The 22,755-nt window shown below is 40.5% G+C and overlaps 1 protein-coding gene across 1 annotated transcript in view; it reads right to left on the reverse strand.

Annotated features, from left to right (window-relative positions):
* RAB24 (RAB24, member RAS oncogene family) overlaps nt 1–22,755 on the reverse strand; it is a 1,334,059-nt gene that overhangs the window by 1,294,229 nt on the left and 17,075 nt on the right. The window contains exon 2 of the mRNA XM_044069307.1: nt 10,563–10,923. Within this exon, the coding sequence (XP_043925242.1) occupies nt 10,563–10,679 (117 nt within the window). The 5' untranslated portion in view covers nt 10,680–10,923. The remainder of the gene's footprint in view (nt 1–10,562; nt 10,924–22,755) is intronic.

The following is a 22,755-nucleotide window of genomic DNA, read 5'->3' on the forward strand; positions in this document are numbered from 1 at the left end:
CTTTAAACCCTAATTAAGTGGGGCTTTGCCCCCCCCCCAACTAAATATACTAACTCTGAAATCGTTCTACATCAGGGAAAAGGGCAAATTCTCCACAATGGCCAAGCAAATTATTTCCCTGAGAAAAAATTTGCATAGGTGGTCGTTCGCGTTTTTTTCTGTTTCAGAGTTCAGCTGTCATTGTTTTGCATTTCGACAAGCTAAACTTTCGGCAATATAATAGGTAACCGAAAATTAAAGGTCTTCAGCATCTGTCCTATGTGGATCATCTGAAATCACCGTGACTTTATTCTGTTTCATACAGACTACTCAGAGGTGATCTGTGCCTTGCATACAAGGCAATCTTTGACCCTGCTTTATTGGAAATGCTACATATCTGCAAGTCAAATGGCACACAGATTACTCACTCTAAAAACGTTAACCTTGTATGTGACATTAATAGAATCTGCTGGAGGGACAGATGCATCTCCCAGAGGTAATTACACCTTTGGAATGGACTACCACTTCATGTCGAACAAAGCAGCTCATTGGCCCTCTTCAAATGCTATCATGACAACTGGATGGGTAACCGTAAATTTACCCTGGGGGTTCCACCTGTGTCCCTCTTGAACAGGGGCAACTGGTACTGATCGTGGAAAAAAGGGTAGAACCTGCATAGGCTTGTAAGGGCCATATGGCCATTAGCCTAGTAACTTCCTATGATCCTACAGCTTCTTGACAAAGATGGCAAGATCTGGTTCCCCCTTGTTTGTTGATGTACCAGACTGACATTGTCCAGCTGTATTGCAATTGTTCCAGATGGAAGAGTATCCTGAAAAGCCTGCAACACTAGTACAACAGTCATCTCCAGGATGTTAATATGCATCTTAGCCTCTCTGGAGGACCACATACCTTGGGGGCTGTCCTTCTCAAGTAGTGCTCCCCCACCTAACCTAGGAAGCATCCATGGTCACCATGGCCTTGGGGAGGGAAGGGCAAATGAACAGCCCTCGTGAAGCTGATTTGAATGAATCCAGCAAAACAGGTAAACCTTGCAAGCTTGAATGATTTTGACTGGCATGGATAATGCATGCTGGAGAATGGACCATTGGGTTGACAGTCCATTGGAAGATTATCAAATATGAAACCTGGCCAGCAGGACAAGGGTGATAGCAACTGCCATGGAACCCAGAGCCTGAAGTATCAATCAAGCCAGAAGGGATGCATTTTTGAATCACTTTCTTGACCTGACACTGTAAGATGTCTATTCGAGGAGGAGGAAGAGAAGCTATCTGAGTGACTGTATTCAAACAAGCACCGATGAACTCCAGACTTTGTGCTGGTGCGAGTTGAGATTTGTTTTTAATGGAGCACAGCTGGAATAAGTAGTCCCTTGCTTAAACCAGTTGATGCCTGGTTGACAAAGTCAGGAGCCAGTCATATAGATATGGAAACAAATGGAATAAGCAGTCTCAAGTGAGCTGGTATGACTGCCATGCATTTGAACACCCTGGGGGCTGTGGTGACACCAAAGGGCAGTGCTCTGAACTGATAAATGATGGCCCCAGCTGGAAGCATTAATATCTCCTACAGTACCTGTTCATTTTGATGCAATAGTAGGTATCCAGAAGATCTACTGAGCACATACAGTCATCCTTCTGCAGAAAATCTAGGTAAAAAACACACCACAGACACTTAAGTTTTAGATTGGCAAGCTGCCTTTAACAGCAAAAACAAAGCAAAGCTTGGCTGCCACGGAGAGGTTTAAAACCATTCAATACTAAAAATAAACAAGTATAAGCAAAATTAAAATGCAGTAAAACGCTTGGTCATCTTAAAGTAACTAGGATGAGTGCTTTTGGTAAGAATGACTTCATCAAATCCTGTTGTACTAAAGTTAGCTCAAATTTAAACAGAGGCTCAGCCAAAGTCTTCTTCCTCAGCCTCTACCCTTTCAATAAAGGTTTTAAAGGGAACATTCCATTTAGTCCAGGCAGTTTATCAGCCTGCAAGTCACCAATCTAGCGAGTTTCCACAATCGGTCAAACTGCAGAGATCCCCCTGGACTAAATGGAATGTTCCCTTTAAAACCTTTATTGAAAGGGCGAAGGCTGAGGAAGACTGATTAGCTGAGCTCTGTTTAAATTTGATGAGCTAAGTTTAGTACAACAGGATCTGATGAAGGCATTCTTGCCAAAAGCACACATCCAGTTACTTTAACTTGACTTCACATTTTACTGTGTTTTTGTTTTGCTTATATTTGTTGCTTTCAAACTATAAATAGGTTTAAACCTCTCCACGGTGGACAAGCTTTGCTTTGTTTCTGCTCTTATCCTTCTGCAGAAAGAAGGAATGGACTGTACTGTGACCACAGAGGAACTTTGTATACTGAACAAATTGGTTTAGTTTGCTGAGTTTCAGAACTGGTCTCAGTCCCCTGTCTTTTCAGGCAATAAGAATCCTGAAGAAGTTCTGGATCCTCTCTTGTCTGGGGGGGGGGGGGGGGTATTCTTGGAAGTTTTTTTTCTAGCAGCTTTTTTATTTCTAGGAAAAACTGCTTCCCTCTGACTAGGTGGGACATTGGGATTTTTCTCCAAACAGTTGGGAGGGGATTGAGAAAATGGTATGATATAACCTGGATATAATCCTATGTACCCATAAATCTTGTGCGTTTAGCCAGGCTCTCAGATGCATGGATAGACTACCCCTGACAGCCTCCAGAGATGGACAGACATACCCCATCAGCACTCTTGAATGGACACCCGAGAAAAATTCTCCGGACCCTTGGTTGTATGGACCACCTCTGCCACGAGGATGGCATCTTCCATTAGACGTCTCCCCTCTTTCCCTGGGGGAACTATCTCTGCATGCCTTCTGAAAAGAACTCTGGGGATTTCTTACACCACATCTTTCTTCCACCTCATTGGTTTCTAAAAATAGCCTTTAAGGAGTAGACCAAGGTACACCTATAGCAAGCAGGATGCTTCCTTCTTGCTCACACCTGGAGAATGTCTTCCACTTTGGGGCCAAAAAGCGAACATCCCGATATGCCTGAACCCGCCGCCTGTGAGGTACTTTCTGCAGCGTACGAGATTAATCTCAAAGAAAAATTATCTAATTTAGAAGGTAGCCAGCTACAAGGAAACTCTATTCACTTCCTTGGAGGACATGGAACCCGAAAGAGATTTGTTAAGTTCCTTGATCAAATTCTTTGTAGTCTTCTGAAGTGTGCTAAATAATTCATTGATCTAAGGGCAAAGGTTGCTGAAGCATAGACACACACCACCCAAACCTGTCCAGCACCCTAGACTTCCCTATTAGGGGGAAAGACAAGAGGAACTCTGAACTCTTTTTTGCTAGTTCCTTTCTTGTGGCAACAGCAATAACCATGGCATCAACAGGGACTCCCTTACTCCAGTACATACAAGTCTTTTGGAGGTGCAAGAATGTTCTGTGTTCTTAGGGAATTGGCTCAGTGGTGTCCAGTTCCTTCCATGCCTGCCAAGAAACCAGGTCTACAAGCTCACTGGCCAGGGAAGTCACCCAGGAGGTAGAAGAGCTAGACCCAGAAGCCTCCAGAAACACGGATTCCTCTTGGGATGTGGTATCAGAAGTCCAACCACCTCTTTAAGGAGCTCCAGGATGTCTCCAAGAGAGACATCAGGTGGTGATCTAGTGGACCCCTCACCCTCATCAAAATCAGTGTCCTCCATGAGAGATTACTCTGGGGAAACTAATTGCCTCCTTTTTCATATGCTTTTACAAGGGATTTCCTCGGTGGGATACTCTGGGGAAGTATCAGAAGAGACAATGATACCCTGACAGGCTGGCTGAAGGCTTGATTGGGTTGGCTATCCCAGTGGAGCGGATAATTGAGATTCAGAACACAAAACAAAATGAGGTAAAGATGTCTAATCCGAAGAGGCCAAGAGTGTCTGTTCTCTAGGCATAGAGAATCTCTCCACCACCTCAAAAGTGGAGCACTTAGGAGACACAGAAGTCAACAGATATGAAACTGAACCCTCTCGGATCATTAGCCCCTGCAGCCTTGTCAGTACTCCACCAGAGGAATGAGCCAGGACTAGGCTATCTAAACACAGAGGACTCAAGGGGAAGAGACCGCTCCAAAACCTTCAGAGTAGACTCAAATGCCCTGGAGCCAGCACAGATGCTTCAACTCAGAGAATCTTCCAGCTCCAAGATGCTTGGCGCCAGTCAAATCAGGGGTACCCACTGGAATCTAAGAAGGAAAAATCTTCAGATCCAAATAAGACAACCCCGAGAATGTTGGATCCAACAGCTCCAAAATAGAAAGTGCTCAAAATTAGAATACAAATAAAAGAGAAAGAGGGAGATAGTTGAAAAAGTAATATAAAATTACTTAGAGGGAGCTGACAAAGGTTTAAATTACTGCAGAATAACGGGAATCTAAAGAAGAAGAAGCAGAAATACAGAGTGCTAAAAGAAAGTAGCATCTGGACAATATGCATGAGTTTAGAAATACTGCTGTTAAGTAACTATTTTTGATAAATAACTTCAAAGCACAAAAACTTTTAGCACAATGACTTAGGCAACAAAGAGAAGGGCTGTAGTCAGACTTAGGGAGCATATAGCAAGAAAAACAACCAGAGATATTGTGAACATATTGGACACATTTTAGAAATTTTAATGAAAATTTGTATAAAACAAGCAAATGTGGAAATCAAGAAAGAGCACAAATGGAAATTTATGGAAGACCCAATTATGCAAAGATTAGAGACAGATGAGGCTCAACAACTAGCAGTTAAGATAGGTTCATAGGTAGGTACTAGGCTATCGGCCCTAGGGCCCATACAAGCCTAGCCAAAAAATGTACCCTGGCTTTCGCCACCCAAGAAAATTATTTTCCTGTGCCCCTGTCGTGCAGAGCCACAGAAGTGATCCCCGGAGTGAATTTCCCATTTCCCATCCAATCATCAAGATTTTTCTTGAAGAGTGCTAATGAGGAGCTCTGTTTGACATAGATAGGTAGTCTGTTCTAGAGTATGGGAAGTCTCTGGGACAGGAATCTATCCCTCCAGCATGTTGTTTATTGTGGTGACAACGTTAAGGTCCCTAGAGCATGTAGCTCGGAGGGATTGGGATTTCTTTAAGTGGAGCATGTCCAACAGCTCTGGGTTTGACATAGCTTTGTATGTTAGGCAGAGATCGCCCCCTGAGTAGGCGATATGCGATGGAGTAAAGCTGCACCTTTTTGAGACCGTCTGCATAGGGCATCTGTTTGAGGCCAGTAATCCTCTTTGTGAGGTATTTCTGTGGTCTTTCCAGTTGTTGTAGATGTCTTGTGAGGTACATACCAAAAGGGGCGTTGTACTCTATAATGAGTCTAATGAGTGATGAGTAGAGGGGAACAATGACCTCTTTTTCTGGATGAGAATCCTTTTGTGATGAGATGAGCCACGTAGAAGGATTTCCTGACCACTGTGGCGATGTGATTATCAAAGGAGATACTACTGTCCACCTGTGTCCCAAGGTCTCATCACATTTTCAGCATTAAGTAGACTACCAGCTATGTGCTAGTTCATGGGTACAGAGTTTTTACCAAAGGGGATGACAATACACTTTTTGGCACTGAGCTCCAGGCCATGGCTTTGACACCAGGTATCTGTCTCAGTGAGGCCCTTTTGTAGTTTGTCCACATAGTTAGGAGTTTCGATTATGGCTCCTAGTTTGCAGTCATCTGCAAACTTTGTTAGCCAAAGACCTTCTGTGTTGGCCTGCACTTCAGAGAAGTAGATACCAAACAGGAGAGGACCCAGGACTGAACCCTGTGGTACTCCACTTGTCACTGGTCTGATGTCGGATTTGGAATCTGCTACTTTCACAGTGTGGGTTCTGTCCGTGTGCCAGTTGGCAACCCATCTTGTGATATGGGGATTTATACCTAGTTTAGTGAGCTTACTTATAATTCCAGAGTAGGGGATGGTGTCAAAAGCCTTGGCGAGATCTAGTCTAGATAAGCTGTGTGAACCATTTTACCCTCATCTATGGCTTTGGTGACTGCTTCAAAGAAGTCAATCAGGTTTAGGAGACATGATCTGCCTTTTACAAATCCAAACTGAGTAGGGTCCAGAGTTTGGAGATACCAATGTCTTTGTTTATGAGTTCCATGACGTTCCATGGCCTTGCAGACCAGGCTCGTCAGGCTAATGGGGCGGTAGTTCCCGGAGTCCGTCGTGGCTCCCCCTTTGTGGAGTGAGATAACTGTCGCGGTGCACAATTCAGTGGGTACAAAGCTTGAGGTGAGGCTATGACTGAACATGGTGCTTAGGTAGGGTGCCAGTTCATTCTGTAGTTCATGTAGAACGCAGCCTGGGATATTGTCAGGTCCCATGGATGCTGTGTTCTTGGCTTTGGAGAGTGTGTTTTTTACCTGTGCAGCCGTGATTATAGGAACTTTGCATTCTTCCGGTATAGAGATGGGCCCTCTAGGGGGTGAGAGGGGGGTAAAGTTAGCTATAGAATGCTTTGTGGTTGTCTTTAGAGTCAGTGGAAATTTTGTTTTCATAACTAGCTTTGGAGGATTGGGATTTTATGAGGGATCTCAGCTTCTTACTGAGGTTGACCAGGGAGTTCCTCCAGTCATGGGATTTTACTCTTTTTTTTGCAACAGTTTCTTTCTTCTGTTGTAGAGTTTGTTTATGGCAGAGGACCACCAGATTGGCTTCCTTTTTTTGGAGGATAACATCTTGGTTCTATTAAAGACAGCATGATCCATACACTTGTGTAAGTGCTTATAAAGTGCATTTGTGTAGGATTCGGCAGTCACACCTCTATTGTCCGTCTGCATGGGTGTCATGAAGTTTGCCACTTCTGTCTTAAGAAGTGTGAAGTTGGCTTTTGAGAAGTTTTTTACGATGGTTTCCCTAACTGTGGCTGGGGGTGGGATGTGGATGTCTAGGCTGATTAGCTTGTGGTCAGATCTGACCAACGAGGAATTGACCTCTGGTGTGGAACAACGGTTTCCCATGTTGGTAATGACCAGGTCTAGGATATTGCTGCCCCTGGTGGGGGTGTGAATAAGTTGATCCAAGGCGTTGGAATTTATGAATTCTAGAAAACGTTGAACAAAAGAGTTGGTACATGAGTAGTTTTCCCAGTTAATGGTGGGGTAGTTGAAATCGCCCATTATTAGGATGTTGGGTTGTACCCTAATACTTTCCAGTGAATCAAGAAATGAGGAGTGTAAATCCTGGGGCATGATGGGCGGTCTGTAGCAAGCTACAATTTGGATTGCGGTCTTGCCCAGAGTTAGTTGCACCTGGATAATCTCGGATGCATTATGCTGTGCAACTAGCCTGGAGGTGTGGATATCCTTAATGAATATGGACACTCCTCTGCCTTTAGTGCTTCTTTCTGGGTTAGGTGGCCGAAAGGTGTGGTATGAATTGAAGCCTGGTAATGCAGGGGTGCTCTCTGGAGCTTTGAACCAGGTCTCTGTCACTGCACAGATGTCAATGTTCTCCATTTTAAGGAGTGCCTCGAGTGAGTGCATTTTGAGGTTTAGACTTCTAGCATTGAGTAGCATTACCCTCAGATTTTGCTTGCTTGTACCGGTTACGGTGGTGAATTTGTCATTTGAACCTTGCCTAAAAAAGGCACTATAGGGGTGGCAAAAGTCTTAGCCAGTATCCGGAATCCTAAGGGCAACAGGTGCAGGCCATCTCTGGCAAAGCATCGTGGACTGTCAATCATGTCGTCCCAGGCAGACAAATACTGGATCCCCTTAGAATGACACCAGAAGCTTAGCCAATTGTTGAAGTCAATCATTTTGTCCTTGTACTGTGGTATCATTCTGGGTGATGGCAGGATGCTACTCAAGGTTAGGGTCATACCTGCCTGGGATACAAGATCGGAGCGCGCCTCCATGTCTCTTTTCATGTAGTCCAGGGAGGTACGTCTCAGGTCATCCACACCAACATGGACAATGACAGTGTCATATTTGTACTTATTGTGGAGTGACCTGAGTGCATGCATTATGTGGCGGATCCTGGCACCTGACAGACAGCTGACAGTAACTTTCTCCTTGTTTAGTCTAGTGAGTGGAACATCAGTGTGCCTGACTATAGAGTCACCTATGACTAGAGTGTTGGGTACGTTGTTATGCCTTATGGGCTGTGGTTGAATGGCACACTGAGGTTGTGGGCTGTGTGTCATTTGGGTTGTGTTGGGGGGTGGAGTTTGCTTGCGTTTATGCTTTGGATGTCCATGATGCTTGGGCAGGTTTTTATTGAGAGCCTCCACGAATGTAGGTGTGTGTTTTGTGTTTCTATGTGTGTGTTTTGGTGGTGTAGGTTTTGAGGGACTATGTGATGAGTGTGGTGTGGTACAAGTGTTTACCCTCTCCTCTTGACTGTCTAGTCCAGTCTTGGGTGAAGAGAGCTTTGCTTCCAGTTTGGCTATATAAGTGCATCTCTCACAGGTTGTAGCGTTGGGTGGTAGGAGGAGAGGGTTGTCTGTGTACATGAGGCAATTGCTGCATTGCCCCAAGATGCTCAGATTCATCAGGTAGACTGGAGAAATCACTGGGAGCTGATCCTTAGACATGCCTGGATAAGTGCTTATTTATTAAGTACTAAAAACTGCTTTCCACTAGACAAGTGAGGAAAGTTGAGTGCTGTAGTAATTTGCAGCTTATGTAGTGCTTACAATGAGTTCTGAACAAGTGCTGAGTTCAAAGAAACAGATTTGAGTGCTGAAACTAGAAAACTGGCTAGATATAAGAAAAAAAACTAACCTAGAAGGCTTCCCTCAAGGGCTTGGGGGCTCAGAAGCCTACAAACAGTCTATACCACTTAACAGGAAAGGCAGGAGGAGGAGAGGAGATAAAAATGGTGATGTATAATCAATCTTTAAGGAAAATCTCCAAGAACAGATGATACTCTTGTAGAAGTTTGGAAGTTAGGAGGGAAGAAAATGATAAAGACATGGAGATTTTGTTTAACAGTATTTTAAAAGAGGGGAGGGGGCAGAACTAACATCTTGGAAGAAGTGTGGCTGCATTATCAAAGGATGGTAAAGACCCATCAGACCCAGGTTCATGTAGACCCACTTCAATTTTAGGCCACAGTCAAAGTGTTTAGGTCTATACTTACTAAATGAATGACACAGGTTTTGCCAAAACTGATAGATATGGACCAATATGGTTTTGTGGAGGGGACACAAACATAGGACAGCATTAGCAGAACAATGAGGATCCCAGAGGGAAACAGAATGTAATAAAATGCCTCTGTTTGTGGGCCTTGATGCATAGAAAGCATTCAGAGTAAGCTGGGATTTTACGAATACGGCAATGAAAGCATTTGCATTTCCCAATTCAATAATACGATAAGGTTAATTAGGAGAAAATATGAATAATTGGAGGCAAGAATTAAAATGGGTGAGTTCTGAACTTGTGCGTTGTTCTTGAACAGAGGAGCCAGGCTGGGGTGTTCTCTTTCCCTTTATGTGCGTTATATTTAGAGCTACTAGCAAAGAAAAGAGACTCAGAAATGCAAGGATATAAAATCGATATGACAGTCAAGAAAAGTTGTCATTTGCAAATATTTTGTACCTGATAAATCCAGAAAAGGACATCTTAGTATTGCAGAACATTTTGAGACAGTTCGAAGTCTTTTCGGGATATACAATTAATGAAGATAATACACATATTGGTTCAGCAATACCCATATTTATGTGGCCATGATAATATGAAGTATTTAAAAGTACAGATTAAAACGATTTCTGTTATGGCAGCTAAGAAAATGCAGGAAAAGACTTGACAAAAGAGAACACAAAAACAGACAAAATGGAAGCTCGTTTATGGATATTGGTAATAAGATAAACAGTGAAAACATATACAAAACTAAAGGAACTAAAAAAGCCAAGCATATTTTTATCAACCAGAGGAGATAAAGTGGACAAAAAGAGTTGAATTAATTTATCTAGGCGGGGAATAGGGCAAGAGTTAAGTAGGATATTTTGGCCATTTCAATACGCAAGGTGGTTTAGGATTACATAATTTGAAGGCTCACAGACTTAACACAAGCAGAAAGTTATAATTCAAACTGGAAAGGGATGAAGATGAAGTCTTAGAGTGATAATTCAATAAAGATGTTTAAAAAAATGCCAGAGTTTGTCCTGTAAACTAATACATTTCATTAAGAAATGTCCCACTGTGGGTAACTGAAAAAGATACCAACACTAAATACTAGCAGTCTCCACTGGATGGCTTTCATTGTTCTCCATTTCAAAGACACATATCCAACAGACACCTACTGTTCACCTTGTGTCCTTAAACCTGAACAGTTAACACCAAGTAGCAGCAGTATGGCTGCAGCACTCACATAAATGTGGTCCTCTACTTTTAAATGCATGTCATCCATCGGAGGTTACTACACCGCACAAAAGACAATTCTGAATATAATAATTTTCTGATTTACTTCAGTCAGCATGCAAAAAGAGTACGACAGCTGTTAACATATAAAATCATTTACATCTTCCTATGCATTCCTGCTATGAGCAAGTTAGTTTCTAGTGAAGTTTCTCTCTTTTATAACACTTACATTTTGGTAGGGGCCCACAAGGAATCTTCGATGAACATATCGCTCCACCAAGCTGGTTTTACCAACATATTCCTTCCCCAACATCACCACTTTTACATCCACACGTTGGCCACTCATACTTCTGTCTATGCTACCACCTACCAAAACCAGGTAAGTTCAGCTGTTGAAACAGCGTTGAACACGCTGCCTACTCAATTTCGAGCAGAGAGAAGAGCAGAATTGGTTCATGGACCATGGACTGACAAAGATTCAGACGCAGTGAGGACGCAGTTACAACATACAAATTCAGTTTGTTCTATACTTGATATCCAAGCAGCAACAGCAGTGAATTCAGATGATGTGCACAGAAGAAATCCCTCACCTGCAACAAAAGGAGAGTATTAGCCAACCACATCTAATAGTGTGTTACATTAAACAGTGAAAACTATAAGTGTGAGATGAGAAATCAAGAATCCTTTGTGTGAGGTTTTCTATAGTAAATTACAGACCTTACTTTCACTGGAAAAAAATAAGCTCACTTTCGAAAAGGAAAATGCAGATGTTAGTTTAATACCAACACTTTCAACAAGACTGACTAGTTAGTTATTTTTTTCAATGCCTACTACATAAAAAGTGGAAAGAGTTCATCTAAACCAAGTCAAGAAAATCAAAGCAGTTTTATAAAGGTAGGCATTTTGGGCAGCATCAGTATTTTACACAACACCAATATTTTTCCAGAAACATTTTATTTTATTTTACATTTGTTAACCGGGGGTGTCTGACTGAGCCGAAAAGGTCCTTTTTCAGCAGAGGCCAGAGGAGAAAAACTCCACATAGAAAAATTAGACATTTAGTTATTTAGACATGATCAGTATACACACAAATTACAAAATACATGTTTTTACAGTGGTATGCAGCACATCAACAGTTACAGTGGAGAGAACAAACAAAACATATTAATTTAAAAATAAAGGTAATTAATAGATTTGTGGTGTACAGCTGAAATTTGGAACATAGGTGGAATACATGCATAGTACATACATTGTAGATTAGTCAGTGTTTGTGAGTAAGACTGAAAACTATTATCAAGTACTCTAGGTTTAGTATGTGTACCTTAACCACTTTCACTAGCCTTGGGAGCAATCATGGTACTGCCAACTTCGCTTGAGATGTTGCCTAATGAAGTCTTTAAAGGAGGCTTTGGACGATGCGTTTTGAATGCTAGTGGGGACAGAGTTCCATTTATAGCCACTGAACTACTATATAGTGCATCGCCAAAGCTATTGTAGCCGTTGGTGACTTCTAGTAGTAGTTTGCTTGATGATCTAAGAGGCCTTTTGGCTGAGTGATGTTGTACTAGGATTTTGAGGGCAGGACACTTATTAGGGAGGTGATAGAGCAAATGACAAAGGCAAAGCTGATTGTTGATTAGGCAGTTCAAGCCAGTGGAGCTGTCTCAAAGCAGTACAGTGATGAGTCCTATATGAGCAATTTGCAGCAAAGCGGGCAATTCGGTTATAGCAGGCTTCCATTTTCTTAGTTCAGTTTTGTTGAGATTAGTCAGAATGGGAGATGCATAGAGTAGGGTGGATAGAAGTGGGAGCGAGCAATTGCTGATCTTGTGTTGTTGTTAAGAAATGGCATGATATGGTAAAGTGATCCCAGTTTGGCATGTACTTTTTTAATAGTTAAGCTGAGATGACTATCAAATTTTAGGTGGGAGTCTATGGTTATTCCCAATAGCTTAGCCTGTGCCACTGAAGTGATTGGAGTAGCATTTGTGGAGTAGATAGTAAATTGACTGTTATCAGTGTTTTTGTTAGAACTGGTTATAATCATAAGCAGAGTTTTCTTTGGATTGAGGATAAGCTGGGCTTTGGTAAGGTAGTTTTCAACGTCAGAGAATGCTAGTTGAGTTGTTTGCAGGAGGGTGGGAATGTTTTGTGCAGCACAGATTAAGGTAGTGTCATCTGCGTACTGAATGACAGATGCATGCTGTGTGGAGGTATGGAGGTCATTTGTGAAGACTGAAAAGTAGTGGTCCTAAGACAGAACCCTGTGGGACTCCTATAGTTATGGGTAGCTGAGGAGAGAGAAAATGTTCCCATTTCACAGCTTGGTACCTGTCAGTTAAGTAGCTTTGGAACCAGGTAAGAGTGGAATTTGATGGGCAACATTGATTTAGTCTGTTTAGCAGGATTTGGTGTGAGACTGTGTCAAATGCTTTGAACATATCCAAAAAAAAAAAAAAGAGTTGACACTTGCAGGCCTTCATTTTTGAGATGGTTTACTGTGTCTGTGAAGCATAGGAGTGGTACTATAGACAGGTCTGAAACCATGCTGAGTAGGTGACAGGATGTTGCTGTCTAGAAAATATTTTAGCACCTGGGTATGAATGCATTTTTCTAGGATTTTGGCCAGGGGGAAGAGTAAAACAATGGGTCTGTAGTTAAGTTCAGTGGGGGTCCCGCCTTTATGTATGGATGTAACAGGATATTTTCCAGTTTGGGCACATAGTTTTCAACAATTGATCTGTTTATGAGAGTAGAGATTGGGATAGCAATAGCATCTGCTGTGAGTTTCAAGAAATAGCTGGGGTGCAGGTTGACTGCTGTTGATGAGGTTTTTAGTTTGGAGAGCATGCTTTTGATTGAAGTGGTGGAAACTGTTTGGAGGGTAAAGCTTGTATTAGTGTTATTTGTATTGGGGGCATAGTGAGGAAGGAACTGTCCTGTGATAGTAAGGACAGAATAGAGTTCATAAAGTGGGAGCTGAAGTGTGTTTCGATGGGAACTTTAGTGTCAGGAGTGGTTGGTTTGGTGGTATCCTTTTGGGTGGCTTTTAGTAGCTGGTTTACATTTTTCCAAAATTTTTGGGGGCTTTGTTGGTATTTTTTAGGTTGCGCAGTTCGGCTTTGCGTTTATTTGTTTTTCTGATAGTAAAGCTAGGCAGTGTCTCTGGACTTGAGGATTTGTTTGGTTTCTTTACTGAGCCAGGGGTTTGTAGAGATTCTAACCTTGATTTTGCACAATGGAGCGACAGTGTCTAGGTGTTGTAAAAATGTTTTGTTGAAATATGCTACAGCCTGGTCAAGTGGGAGGGTTTTTAGGGGGGGGGCAGTCACAGTTACAGAGTAAAGTATTGAGGATGTCAGGAGATATTTTTTTTGTGTTTCTAGTGGATATATAGTTAGTGGTTTTGCATATGCTTGTTCTGCTATGTATAAGGTATATTATGTTGTAGTCACTTAAGGTGTCTGGGAGACTGCCTGCGTGGGGGTACAATGTGGGGTCGTTAGTTAGGACCCAGCCAAGGATGGATTCCCTTTTAGATTTTTTTTTATCCCATCTAGTTGGAATTTGGACTAGCTGCTTGTAGCCATGGAGATTTAATAGATTACTTGGTGGTTCTGATATGCAGGTGAGCCAATTTAGGTTGAAATCCACCAGAATAAGGGTTTCTTGTGAGTGAGTATGTGGAAGAACACCAGGATAAGAAATCTTCAAGGCTAGCAGGTGTATTACCAGGCGGAATATAGATTACAATTGTGGTGATGACCTTTTTAGGGTGAAGTTGCAGTTGTGAGATAAGTATGTCCCAGTTATTGGGGGAGGGGGTAGGAGTTTGGTAATGGACATACAGCAAAGATGGACTTGTACAGTAAGGCAGTTCCACCCCCTTTACGAAGTGGTCTGTCTTGTCTAATGATATTGTAGCCGGTAGGGAGAACTTCTGAGTTAGCTATGTTTTTATTTAGCCAGGTGTCTATTAAAACAACTATGTCTGGGGAGTAGTGTGCTACTGTGGCCTGGAGTTCAGGTATTTTATTTTTGATACTTCTAATATTAATATTTAGCATTAAAAGATGGTTGGTTTTGCAGCTGTTGTTGATTTGCCCAAGGATGAAAATAGTGGGGGTGTTATGTTCTGACATTTGTGTTGGAGCAATTTGTGTTGGACAGAATGGATTTGGGCCTGGGTTGGGGTGGATATCCCCACTTATGGTGAGCCTGGTGTTAAAATGGTGATACAGATGTTGGAGTTTGGTGATGAGTGTGAGAAAGTACTGTGTTTTTTTGGAGTAGGAATGAGAGCATATGTGTCTAGTTGTGAATTGGTCCGTTATGTAGTTGTTAAACAATTGTGGGCAGATATTTTAATGTGCAGTGTCTGTATATGACAGTGCATAATGTAATGTTGTGCTACTAAGTTTAGGGATATTGCTAGAGTGATAACTTGTGGTGTTAAAGAATTATGAGAAGACAGACTAGACTTAGTTGTGTGATAGTCGTGGTTATAAAGTTTAAGTTAGTTCTAGGTGGGGGTCTGGATAGGAATTATAGGGTTGCACTATATGTGGATGCGCAAGTAGTGTGGGTGATGTAAATAATGCCTAGTGGGAATGAGAGTGGTTGGGAGTATTTTTGTGGTGGAGCAAGTTGGTTTGGTATAATGTGATTGGACTTTAGGAGCTGTGATTGGTGGAGGTGATGTGAGAGTGAGCTGTGGGTGTGGCTGTGATTGCTATAAATGTAGAGGTGGTGGGAGAGAATAGGGGGGCAGGGGAGCGGAGAGAGCCCAAGCGAGGGCGAACGGAGCGGGGCAGAGCCCACCAAGACAAGAGTAAAAAGTAAGTATTACTTTACAAATTGGAACACTTTAAAACAAATTGCTGAGGTCTAATGGCTTACCAGCAAGCAGAATGCAATTGCCAAAGAATACTTGTGTCCTGGTGTGAGATTAGAAATTTAAAGATGGCTCCATGCTCAGCAGGATTCTAATAAAGACTTGGTATTGGGGGAGGGAGATGGCACAAGGGGTGTAAACCAGGTGGAATGCAAAGAAACATAACACCTACTTTTCAGGCCATGTTACTGAAAACAGGCAGAGCCACAGATTAACATCTAGTAAATGATCACAATGTTACCAGCTTATTTTAGAACAAAAAATATGGGATTTATTGGTCATCAGCAACCCAGTCTCTACTACGTCTTAAAATACAAGGACTGCTTAACAATTCGCTGACACAAATGATAAACAAAAAGTAGTGGTACTTCATAAAATGCATGACCTTTCTAGTAGTTTTTTAAACAATTCTTCACTCAATTTTACAGAACTGCATTGTGAAATGACTGCACCAACAAACAGCAGAGTGGCTCCACCGCATTCCAACACAGAAAAAAAAAATCCAGTCAGTACATGGGAAACTGCAATGCCCTTCTCTGTTAAGAGACACAACCAGTGGCCAAAAAAAAAAAAACACATTGATAGTTCTCAGCAAGGCGAGTTTTGAGCAGGAAAGCACGTCAGTACTAGGTCATTAAGTACTACTTATATGCAAGCAGAGACAGGAAGAAGCATTTACACTACTTGGGCATCACAAGTAAAACACTAGAGTTGTGTCTACTAGAATAAAACTTAGTGAAAAAATGTGACTAACTTTGCAATAAATCATACTAATGCAGTATATAATTAGTACATAATGAAATGAAAAAAAAATCATTAAAAATGTTGGCCTAAAGGTTACAACACTGAATTTAAAGGGGCACTAGCAACTAGAATTCTTACTCCTATTAAAATATGACATGATACAAAATGGGCTTAATAGTAACTTCATCCTTACTTAACTGAACAACAAATACACATATATAAATAATTTCAACTCCGTTTAAGTTTTATACCACATGAGAATGTGTTTCAATAATATACTGATCTTTTTTTATGCCATTTGGGTAGATTATCATTGCTTATTATAACTGCAAGAAGGAAGGATGACTGTCCAGCAGCCTACAGAGACTGGTCCTAGAAAGGTCTGTCCTAGACCTGGAGAAGGCATCTAGTTTATGGTGCTGTGTAAAAGAGTACACAAAGAGGACCAAGTTGCTGCCTCTAGAATACTTCTTTTAGCCAATCCTTTTACAAAAAGCCAAAGATGGAGCCAAGGCCATGGTAGAATGAGCCTCAACCCTGCCTGGAATTACCTTTTTTAATGCTCATCATAACAAGGTAATAGTATCCACTTGGAAGCACTTTGCCTTGCCATGGGTTGTCCTTTTTTCTTAACTTCACAAGAAATGAACAGTTGATCAGAGTTCCTATATGACTGTTCTGTGAGGACAGTGACCAAAGTGGTCTGCGAACATCCAAGGTATATATAGTATCCATTTTCCCTCATTAAGTTCAGGAAAGAATACATGGAGATGGAAAGTTTGGCTTAAAGTAAACTTGGATACCACTCCAATAGGTTCACAGGCAAGTACTATCTAGGTCTTAAACTTAATTTTATAAGTCATAGTAAACACAGTAACTATTACATTTGTAATATTTTATAAAACAACTAACAGTATCTCTGCAACCACTCAAGTTATACACAAACTGTAAGCAACATTATAATCATCTAGCTGAGAGCTTTCATATGAGGCTAAGAAGTTCTGCCTGTGTTACTTAGTCATTAAGAAATTTAGAAAAACATGAAAATTATAGCTATATAAAATTAATATCATAAAAACAACAGTTAATATCCATTTACCTGCACTAGAAAGAGATCAAATATTAATGCAGCTGAGTTTGCCATTGTGTACGCTTTAAGATGAAATCTTTCACAACCTTCCAAAAAAAGAATGTATGGTACTCCACGACAATCGAAGCAGGCCCAAAAAGTAGATCGATAACCAACAATGCTTTATTACACAAGATCAAGTAAGCGCTTTCGCGTTTGTATAAACGCTTCATTAGACTTTCAACATACATCAACTGAAACTCCGTAGAAATACTACTAATTATTTAAAACAACCAATAAAAATCCAACATAAGGATTCCTAATTAAAACTTAAAGCTCCCTAACATACATATATATCTCACAAACACATTTAACAATATAAAACGTACAAACTTAAAAATATGCATAAAAATGTATATAAAAAACAAATATAGCAACCATAATTCTAATTAGTGAATAAAGAATTATGTATATGCCGTGCTCTAAAACATTGATTTTTTTTGTATTAAATATATAAGTATATATCATATATACTTATTATATGTTACTGTTCTATTAGTGGACATCTACATGTTTCTTTATTCGCTAATTAGAATTATGGTTGCTATATTTGTTTTTTATATACATTTTTATGCATATTTTTAAGTTTGTACGTTGTTTTACATTGTTAAATGTGTTAGTGAGATATATATGTATGTTAGGGCACTAAGTTTTAATTAGGAATCCCTATGTTGGATTTTTATTGGTTGTTTTAAATAATTAGTAGTATTTATACGGAGTTTATGGGAGGGAATAGCATACCTCACAGACAAATGTATAGGATTTGATTCTCACCTTTGGGGTTGAGAGGGTGGCCTAATGGTTTAGGTTTTTGCCTTATAAACACAAGGTGCAGGGTTTGAGTCTCACAAGGGATAATTGGCTAGGCTTAAAATGGCTCACAAGGGCAGTTAGCCTAGTTCTAATCTATGAACCTATGAATGTTGAAAGTCTGATGAAGTGTTTATACAAACGCGAAAGCGCTTACTTGATCTTGTGTAATAAAGCATTGTTGGTTATCTATCTACTTTTTGGGCCTGCTTCGATTGTCGTGGAGTACCATATATTCTTTTTTTGGATTGTTTCTGCTTTGTTTGGTGGTACCTTACCCCATTTGGTGTCTCTTTTTCTGCGTTTGTGATTTTGTTTTGTGACATCAAGGGACATGACAGAAAAGACCCGTTTGAAGTTTCCAGGAACAGATGGTTTAACTACAAGTACCGGCAAATTTAAACAGCTATTGTTGACAGAAGGTAACCCATTGTTCATAGGTTCATAGGTTCATAGATTAGTACTAGGCTAATTGCCCTTGCGAGCCATTTTCAGCCTAGCCAATTATCCCTTGTGAGACTCAAACCCTGCACCTTGTGTTTGTAAGGCAAACACCTTAACCATTAGGCCACCCTCCCTCCCTCCCTCCCGATTATCATGTGTTGATTTGGCTAGTAATATAAGCCAGCACAAGAAAGAAACTGTTAACATCAATGTTTTACAATTGAGCAGAAGACTGGAGGATTCATTAATAAAATTAAGGAATGTTCAATGACAAAAGAGACACATGGAGGCTTGTCTCTCTTTTCAGATAGTTCCTAGGGGCCTCAGAGCTCTTAAAATCCCGACTTTTGGCTCTACTTACCCTACGTTACTCTCGAAATGGCAAAAGCTCAATCTGGAGACCAGTTTTGGATATATGAAGCTCTTAATAGAGCAGTATACATTGATAGAAAATGACCTCGGTAGTGAAGCTAGTAGAATCGAACAAGAACTGAGTTCGTTGATATCAAGTACACAGATGGATAAGTTTGTGAGTGAGCTTTCAGTAACACTTGCATCTCTCGATAGTAGGCTAATGTTAGCCAAAAAGAAGAAATTGGAGAGAGACTGTTTTGATTTCAGTAGGGGGAACGTGTTCTTTTGGCCGAGGGAATCCACTCGAACCAGAGATGCTACCCCTTCTCATACTAGAGGACAACTAACAGCACATCCTGTTCAGTCATCCACTTCCTTAGAGATGACATCACGTCCGCCACTCAGTGGTGGAACAACAACAAGAGCAGTAGGGACATCACCCTTAAGCAATGAATGAGCAGATACACAAGCCTCGCTTCTTGGAGAGCCTGTTAGAAAGAAAGTTAATGCATAAACAGCTGAAAGAGTGACAACTTCCAGTGACCTTTCCTCACTCCTTTTTTCGCTTCCATTTTTACCGGTGAATCGGCAGTCATGGAGCCCACATTACATGGGGAAGAAGCGGAAAATGTCAGGCGAGCAGCATGAGTTTCAGAAGAAAACTCTGAAACCAGTCAGTCGGACGTTACAATAAACTTATCCAAGTATGTATTGAAATCTGCTGAGAAAGCAGTTTTGGACAAGGGACTATCGTTTATTCCATCGCAACATGCTGATGCTGCTGATTTAATAGTTGATGTAAAATGTTTTACTAGAAACATAGCACTGTCTTTAAAATATGGTGACAGTAGTAGCGATATTAAGCATGACTATATTTTTAGAAAATCGTCAACTTACATGCCTACCCTACATCCACTGATAGATAGCTTTGAGAAAGCTTGTGAGAAAGATTTGTTAACTGCTTTTAAACTAGATAAACAGCAACTTAAATCTGAGCTTTATAATCTCAGTAAGGATGAAAGACTAGCCTTGAAAGCTTTAGAGAATAATCGTTCAATTGTTATTAGACCAGCAGACAAAGGGGGAGCGGTATTAGATAAAGAGTTCTACCCCTTTAGTATATGTGCTATGTTAATTAATTTATTGATTTATTTAAATTTGTTGACCGGGAGTGTCTGACTGGACGTAGGTCCATTTTCAGCGGAGGCCCGGGGAGAAAAGCTCCACAGTAAAATAAACAGACAGTAGTTACATTGGATTACATAGCGATTAACAATTTAACATAGCAATTACTTACAACATATTTACAGATGAAGAGCATAGTACATCAGTAGACAACTAGAATCTTTATCTGTGAAGTACATAACAGACATTAACAAATGTTACAATGAGAAGTTCCTGCTGTATAATAAGTACTAGGCTTATGAGCATCTCAGCTTGCTATAATCAAGGTAGTTAGTGGAGTGGAAAGAAAGGTAGTGGTTGGATGGGGTGGATGATATTAGAGTGGGAGTTGCAAGGGCATAGCCAGCATGTTTTTAGGTGCGCTTTTAGTAAAGTTTTGAAGTGGGTGCATGATGGTACAGAAGTAATTGTGGGTGGGAGTGAGTTCCATAATTTGGCTATGGCGCAAGAGAATAGTGCTTCACCAGCAGAGTTATTGACTTTAGTGATCTGCAAGTGATTTTTGTTGCTGGATCTTAGTGGTCTGGTGGTGCGATAGGGTTGGAGTAGATTAGGGTTGGAGTAGATTATGGAGGAATGGGACATTTAGTGGATGGTTTACTAGTTTGTGGGCGAGTGAGAGTTGATACCACTGAAGGAGGTGAGGGAGTTCAAGCCAGCCCAGTTCAGCAAGTGAGAGACAGTGGTGACTACGGTAGGATGCCCCTGTGGCGAATTTGGCGATTTTGTTGTAGCAGGTCTCTAGCTTGTTTAGATCACATTGCCTTAGGTTGGTATATATTGAAGAGGCATAAAGTAGGGTGGAGATAAGGTGGGAATTTGCTATTGAAATCTTTGCTGCTTTGGTGAGAAATTGCTTATTTCTGTATAACGTTCCTAGTTTTTTGTGGACTTTTTTTATGGTCATGGATATGTGAATGTCAAATTTTAGTCTATTTCCACTCCTAGCAATTCGGTGTGTTCAGTTGGGTATATAGTGATGTTGTCTTTTGCTGTGATATTAAAGTGAGAGTTGTTTTGAGTATGTTTGGTGGGTTGGAAGATGAGTAGTTTAGTTTTGTTTGGGTTGAGTATTAATTAATTGAGACCCTGTTAGTTGCTCGTATGAGGGGGCTGGAAACAATCACAAAGCAAAGACAAGTATGTGTTAAGAAACAAATCACAATTGACCAAGGACTGCTCTGAAACTGTAAGTCATTTCTTAATTTCTCAGGAGGAAAAACAGGATAACCTTGTATCAGTAGGCTACTGTGGTCATAGTTTAAATTAACAAACACACAGTATTGATCAGTTATGGGTACTATTTGCTAACAGAAGGGAATAAGAGAAAGTGGAAGATGTGTGTGTGTGTGTGTGTGTGTGTGTGGGGGGGGGGGCTGCTTACAAGCCAAAGCAGAATAGATACTAATACATATAGTACTTTGACAATGTCCCAGTTAGACAGATTAATCAAAGATGTCTATGATGATTTATATGACATGTTGATGTGTAGCATTATAGATGGCGACCTATATAAATATTTTTTGATAGAAAAACTGTTAATACCAATGTTTAGGGGTCTCCCTAAGATACACAAAACACTGGTCAACCCACCATTTAGACCAATTGTGTCCAGTAGAAGTTGGTTAACAGAGGCTGTATCTATTTATAAAGAGGAACAATTGAGACCATTAGTGGAATCAACTCATTTGATCCTAAGGGATACACAATATTTTTTAGAGACCCTTGCGACTTAGAATTGTAGTCCTATGAATGTTACTGACTATATGGTTACTCTAGATGTCGCATCACTCTTTACGAGTATACCTAATGATGTTGGCACTGATTATTTACGATTGTTTTTGATGCAGAGTGGATTTAGTAATGATAGAATCATCAAAATAACAATGTTGATGGACCTCAAACTTACAAATAATGTTTACATATGATAAAAGATGCTTCCTACAGACCACGGGTGTAGTGATGGGCACGCCCTGTGCCAACTCTTATGCAAATTTAGTTTTGGCATATTGGGAACATACTTGTATCTTAGAGCATACGTTTTTTTCCCAATTCATTAAGTATTACAAGTGTTTCGTAGACTATGTCTTCCTCATTTGGGGAGGGGATTTATCCACATTTAATGAATTTATTACCTACATCAATGGAACGACGACTTTTCTTACCCTGACTGGTAAAAGTTCCCAGAATGAAACTGAATTCTTAGATGTGCTATTGAAGAATGTGATGGTGTGATTACTACTGAAATCTAAGAAGTCTTGTAGGAGGAATGCATTTTTGCATCGTAACAGCATGCACCTATCACATATACATAAGAACATTGTCAAGAGTCAGGCACTAAGGACTTTGCATTCAGTAAGCAAAGATGAGGTATTTTATGAGGCCATTAGAGATGTGAGGACAGACTTTGTAGAAAGAGGATATCATGTTAGTGACCTAGGTGCTATACAAGAAATAGAGCGTGACACTTTAGGCCAACCTTATATTAAGAGGACTAGCCAGGTACATAGCAGACAAAGAACCCTCCCTACTTCGAGAGTTAACAGACTCGTTATTCCTTATACGAACAATAATAGGAAAGTAACACAGTTAATCAAAAAGAATTGGAACATGTTACTGTTAGATGATGATATAAAAGCAGTGGTAGGCACATGTCCCAGATTTAGTTATAAGAACACTAAGTCTTTAAAACAGATTTTGGGTTATGAGAGGAATAATAAGAGTGAACTTCATTCGGTTAGAAAAGGGACTTTTTCTGGTCATCACTGCAATCAATGTAGCTATACAGCTAATATTAACAGTTTTATACATCCAGATACACATCAGAAATATGAATTTCAGCAATATACAGATTGCAGAACA

This window comes from Protopterus annectens, chromosome 4.part0 (assembly GCF_019279795.1).
Source record: "Protopterus annectens isolate FY-2018-M chromosome 4.part0, PAN1.0, whole genome shotgun sequence".
Lineage (NCBI taxonomy): Eukaryota > Metazoa > Chordata > Ceratodontiformes > Protopteridae > Protopterus > Protopterus annectens.